This window comes from Spinacia oleracea, chromosome 4 (assembly GCF_020520425.1).
Source record: "Spinacia oleracea cultivar Varoflay chromosome 4, BTI_SOV_V1, whole genome shotgun sequence".
In the NCBI taxonomy this organism is placed as follows: domain Eukaryota; kingdom Viridiplantae; phylum Streptophyta; class Magnoliopsida; order Caryophyllales; family Amaranthaceae; genus Spinacia; species Spinacia oleracea.
Window position 1 is genome coordinate 70,137,809 of NC_079490.1, and position 6,180 is coordinate 70,143,988.

Genomic DNA, 6,180 nt, shown 5'->3' on the forward strand with positions numbered 1-6,180 from the left:
AGCGGCTCACAGGTTGCTTGGCCGCCCTGGGCAGATTCCTTTCCAGGGCTGGAGACAAGTGCCACTACTTTTTTAGGTCTGTCAGAAAGAAGGCCAAGTTTGAATGGTCGGACGAGGCCGAGGCGGCATTGGTCAGATTAAAGGAGCACTTACACACCTTGCCTCGTCTTGTTAGTCCCTTGCTAGGAGAGACTTTGTACATGTATCTCGCCGTGTCCGAGCACTCGTTGAGTGCCGTTCTACTGACAGAGAGGGAGGGAATACAGATGCCGGTATACTTTGTCAGTCATGTTCTTCAAAATGCTGAAGTTAGATATCCTACAGTGGAAAAGTTTGGCTTAGCTCTGTTCATGGCCAGCAAAAAGCTCCGTCCTTATTTCTTAGCTCACAAAATAGTGATCTACACCGATCAGCCGCTCAAACTGCCCTTCACAAAGCTGGAGGCGTCAGGACGAATGCTGAATTGGGCAATAGAGCTGAACGCCTTTGATATCACCTATGAGCCGAGGAAAGCTGTCAAGGGGCAGGCATGTGCCGACTTCATTGTTGAAATGACGAGGCCAGACTTTGCCAAGAATACAAGCACAGTGTGGACAGTGTATGTAGACGGCTCATCCACACAGAATGGATGTGGAGCAGGGATAATCTGTCACTCCCCAGAAGGAGATACTTTTGAATATGCTATGCGATTTAAGTTCCAGGCGTCAAATAATGAAGCCGAATATGAAGCCCTGCTTTGTGGCATTAAAATGTGTAAGGCGGCAGGCGCCGAGGAGATTGTAGCACTATCTGACTCCCAACTGATTGTGAGCCAAGTTAATGGGACCTACGAAGCTAGGGATCCGACTATGGTCAAATACATGCAGGCCGTCCATCAGGAAGTAGAGCCACTGAAAAGTTTTGAAGTAAGGCAAGTCCCTCGCTCGGAAAATAACCAAGCTGATGCCCTGTCAAAGTTGGCAAGTTCCGCGTCTTGTGATACCCCTCGGCACGTGTTTTGGGAGGTAAAAGAGCACAAAAGTGTTGAGCAAATGGAGGTGGAAACTCTTGACAGAACGTCCACATGGATGGATGACATAGTAAACTTCAAAATGAATGGAGTCTTGCCCGAAGACTCAAGGGAAGCGGCAAAACTTCAAAAGAAATGTTCTTGGTTTGAAATGTGGAACGGCACCCTCTACAAAAAGGCCTACTCCCGTCCTTTGTTAAGATGTGTAACACCTGAGAAGGGGCAGGAAATTCTAGAAGACCTTCATCAGGGGTTGTGCAGCTCGCATATTGGTGGAAGGGCTTTGGCTGAAAAGGCACTTCGAACCGGCTATTACTGGCCGACCCTTAAGGAGGACGCAATCTCACTGGTCAAGAAGTGTGACAAATGTCAGCGCTTTTCTCACCTAATACATCAACCGGCACGAGTTCTGACGCCCATTACAAGCCCAATTCCATTTGCTAAATGGGGGATGGATCTCCTAGGCCCATTCACGACCGCACCAGGAGGAAGGCGTTATGTCATCGTTGCTGTAGATTACTTCACCAAATGGGTGGAGGCAGAAGCGCTCAAAAACATAAAAACTGCTGATGTGAGAGCATTCATTTGGAAGAACATCATGACTCGCTTTGGGATTCCACAGGCTATCGTCTTCGATAATGGGCCCCAGTTTGAGACGCCTAAGCTGAAAGAGTGGCTGGCAGATCACGGTATACACACCTGTTTTGCATCAGTCGGACGACCCCAAGCCAATGGTCAGGTTGAGGCGTTCAACAAAATTATCTCTGAAGGAATGAAAAAGAAGCTTGACGAAGCCAAAGGTCTATGGGCTGATGAGCTGCCAAATGTCTTATGGTCCATCCGCACCACGGCTAAGAATTCAACCGGTGAAACACCCTTCTTGCTAGCCTATGGCGCCGAGGCTGTCCTACCCATAGAAATGTGTGAGCCAACGTTGAGAGTCATGTTGTATGACGAAAATGCTAACTGGGAGACAATGAAAGCAGCCTTGGACTTTCTGCCCGAGGTTAGAGGAAATGCAGCGCTCAGACAACAGCTGTACAAGATAAGGATGGCAAGAGAATACAACAAGAGAGTCTCTAATAGAGTGCTCAAAGTGGGAGATTTTGTCCTCAGAAAAATGGAGTCCACAGGACGAGCAAATGAACAAGGTAAGCTGACGCCCACTTGGGAGGGACCTTACGAGATCTATGATGAAGTTAGAGATGGAACCTACCGCATTCAAGACATGCAAGGCCGCCCTATTTCGCGCACTTGGAATGCCGACAATCTCAAGAAATATTTCTTCTAGATATGTGCTAAGCCTTGTCTTACTTACCACGATCCATTGCCCAAGGGGCGGCCTCTAATGGTCATAGTAGGGTAGTAATTACTTTTGTAACCGGCTAAATTCGCCTTGCAAAGTTATAAATAATACTACTCTATTTGTCTCGTAATATTTATTGCTCGCACAATGAATATAAAAATATACACTCCAATGCATAACCAAAGCATTTGTATGACGGCCTGAGAAGTGGCCCAGATTAGCAAAAACTTAGCAAGACTAATTGTTTGAAGCCTAAGAAGTGGCCCAGATTAGCACCAAGTTGTAGGCTGATCACCTATCCAACTCCCCTCCCAATATAAGCAAGCCGCTGGCCGACCAGTACAGCATAATAAGTGCCAGCGGCACAAATAAACTTAAATCGTAAGTTATTTGTTCAAAAGCCCAGCGGCATGAACAACTTTGAAACATAGGTTGTTCGCTCAAAAGCCCAGCGGCATGAACAACTTTGAAACATAGGTTGTTTGCTCAAAAGTGCGGCGGCACGAAAATATGGCCGTCCAGCCCATTTGACGAGCATGTCTAGCGGCAATCATACCTATTGATTGACTTACGTCAATCAATATCGTTATAGACACGCTCGCCAAAGAAAGCGACTATCACAGTAGTGCCTAGCGGATGCTCAGTTGCCTGCGGCACCAGTATCAAAGAGACTAAGGTTGTTTGCTAAAAAGCGCGGCGGCACGCATGTTTGGCCGGCCAGTCCATTTGACGAGCATGTCTAGCGGCAATCATACCTATTGATTGACTTGCGCCAATCAATATCGTTATAGAAATGCTCGCCAAAGAAGGCGACGACCACAGTGGGGCCTAGCACATGCTCAGTTGCCAGCGGCACCAACCACTTGGAAACAAAGGTTGTCCGCTCAAAAGTTCAGCGGCACGATTAACTTCGAAATAAAGGTTGTTTGCTCAAAGTTAGGCGGCACGAACGTTTGGCCGTACAGTCCATTTGACGAGCATGTCTAGCGGCAATCATACCTATTGATTGACTTGCGTCAATCAATATCGTTATAGACACGCTCGCCAAAGAAAGTGACGACCAAAGTAGGGCCTAGCGCATACTCAGTTGCCTGCGGCATCAACGTGCTTAGTGTACACTCGGTTGCACCTTGGCAATCATACCTATTGATTAAGCCTATTGATTAAGGAATAATCAAATTATGAAGAGCAAGTAAATGCGAGATAAGAGAAGCATCAAAAAACCTATTTACTTATAAAACAACGCCCGTAGAAAGGCGTGTAAAAGTAGCTCAGAATTCTTGACCAGAAAAAAGAAAGAAAATTGTTGTGTGCTCAGCAGGCACAATGATACAGACGCCATCAGCGCCAAAACTTTACAACATAATTGTTTTTGCCCTTAGGCACGGGAACGCTTGAATAAAATTTTAAAAAAGCAGGAAAGGAAGCAAATCAGGGAGCGGCCGCATCGTCCTCGTCATCAGATGATATAAACTCAGGGGGCGGCTGACCAAGACGTTCAGCAGCCAACACAGCGGCACTGTGCTCCATTCGCCGCTGGAACCACCCAAGATCATACTCTGACATGTGGCTCTCCCAGGCGTGCTTAACAGCGTCCTTGGTCGCTTGTTCCCCCTGATCATAGGATTCCAGAAGACGCTCACGCAAGGTGCGAACTTGCGATCTGGCCGTCTCCAGCTCCCCACGAAGATGCTCGGCTTCCTCAGCCGCCTCTTTGACCTGAGGGTACTCCCGCATTTCCGCCGCCGCTGTCTTGGCCTCCTCGACCATTGCCACCATGTCCTTGTCCTGCGCCAAGATCTTCTTAAGCAGCTCGGCCTTGTCAGATCTCAACGCAGCTACCTCCTTCGCTTGAAGGTCTATGGTCGTCTGCATCTGCAGGCGGACCTCTTCAATGGACTTGAACGCATAGTCGCCATGGTGGGTGGACTCAGCCACCTGAGCTTTGAGCTCCTCAGCAGTGCGGGTCTTCCAACTCTTGCAGAATTCCATGCGGCAGAACAACTGAAAGAAGCTACATATTAGTAAATGATTCTAAAAGAGAAGACAAGTACAAGCAAGTTGGAAATAGACTTACGTCGAGAAGAGTGGCCTGGATCGCACCAAACTGGGCGTCAGTCTTGCGGCCAGGAAGAGAAGCAACATACTCTGCGGGGACGGCCTTAAAAACCTTGCGGCATATAGCCACCCTATCCTTTGACGAATAGTGGGGAGTAGCAGGTACGTTCTCGTCCTCGGCAGCAGCTGCATCCTTCCCTTTGTCTTTGGCTATAGGAAAAACAACGGCCTTAGGATGACACGGAGAGTAAGAAGAACTGCCAGAGGAGGCTCGATACGTCTGAACGACGTTCGAATAATACTTACCGCCCGAAGACCTAGCTCGGCGGGCCACCTCCGCCGGTATCTGAGAGCGGACGTCGGCCGGGATTCCCGAAAGAGGGTCCTCCAGCTCGTCCGGATGCCCACCGGACCTCGATTTGGACACCAAGTCCACCACCAGAGACGGCTTGTCCACGCCCATCTCTTCGTCATCAGGGCATCCCCCCTCAGCAACCTTCGACTCGTCTTTCTTCACGAGACGGCGAGGTAGGGGTTTTGGCTTCTTGAAGGTACTCGGAGTCTCCGAGCCAGCCGGCACAGCTCTCTTCTTAAGCTGGGACAGAGTCGTCCCCTTCTTCTTCCCTGACGCCCTAGCCGCGTCCTTAGCTTGCTAAAAAAGAAAGGACAGTCAAATATTAGGCCTCGTCATCTATCGCAAGTCACTCACCATATAGTGGCTCGTCATTAAAAAGGACGCCCATCTTAAAAATGATGGCGTACCTGATCAATCACAAGTCACTCACCATGTAGTGGCTCGTCATTAAAAAGGACGCCCATCTCAAAAATGACGAGGCGTACCTCATCAATCACAAGTCATTCACAGAACAGTGGCTCGTCATTAAAAAGGACGCCCGTCTCAAAATTGACGAGGCGTACCTCATCAATCACAAGTCACTCACAGAACAGTGGCTCGTCATTAAAAAGGACGCCCGTCTCAAAAATGACGAGGCGTACCTTTTCAATCACAAGTCACTCACAGAACAGTGGCTCGTCATTGAAAAAGGACGCCCGTCTTAAAAATGACGGGGCGTACCTTATCAATCACAAGTCATTAAATAGTGGCTCGTCATTAAAAAAGGATGCCCGTCTTAAAAATGACGAGGCGTACCTTATCAAGTGCAACACTCATATAAAAATGGCTCGTCATAAAAAAGGACGCCCGTCTCGAAAATGACGAGGCGTACCCTATCAACCACGAGTCACTTGTAAAAAAGGGGTGGGGGTGGCCCGTCTTAAAAGGTGACGAGGCGCACCTTGGCAACCACAAGAAAAACACTCACAAAGGGGCCCGTCATTAAAAAGTGACGAGGCCAACATTAGCAAACATGGGTCACATGTCAGGATATCGGCTCGTCACTAAATAGACGTCCACTATAGACGATGGACGGAGGAAGCTTAACTTGCAAAAAACAACCTAAGAGAATACTCACCTTCTCCTCCAACTCGGCCTTGGCTTTTTGCATCTTGGCCTCATAGATGTCCGCCATCCAATCGGTCATATCGCCTTTCCCGGTATCCGCCGCCGACAACTTGCTCATTCCTTCCTCTGAGAACAAAAGAAATCCAAAGTTAGAAAAATGAATAAGACCAAGGCAGAGCGGCACATAAATTGGCATACAACCTCGAGTCATGGAATATCCTAAGCCTACGGCCGCTAGAAAAGCCTCGTTCCGAAACTGGCTAATGTGCGGCAACCACTCGGCCGGCACATGGAAACTCTTATCCACTGTTAAGTGGTAAGTGTTGGCCCTGAACAGGACCATTA

The 6,180-nt window shown here is 48.4% G+C and overlaps 1 protein-coding gene across 1 annotated transcript; it reads right to left on the reverse strand.

Moving 5' to 3' along the window:
- Positions 1 to 3,260: 3,260 nt before the first annotated feature.
- LOC130459170 (uncharacterized) lies at positions 3,261 to 4,989 on the reverse strand. The gene is made up of 3 exons (XM_056826355.1): positions 4,680 to 4,989; positions 4,393 to 4,583; positions 3,261 to 4,319 (listed from the first exon to the last, which is right to left on the reverse strand). The coding sequence occupies exons 1-3, from the start codon at positions 4,834 to 4,836 to the stop codon at positions 3,747 to 3,749; spliced, it is 921 nt and encodes a 306-aa protein (XP_056682333.1). The 5' UTR covers positions 4,837 to 4,989; the 3' UTR covers positions 3,261 to 3,746.
- Between the last annotated feature and the right edge of the window lie 1,191 nt (positions 4,990 to 6,180).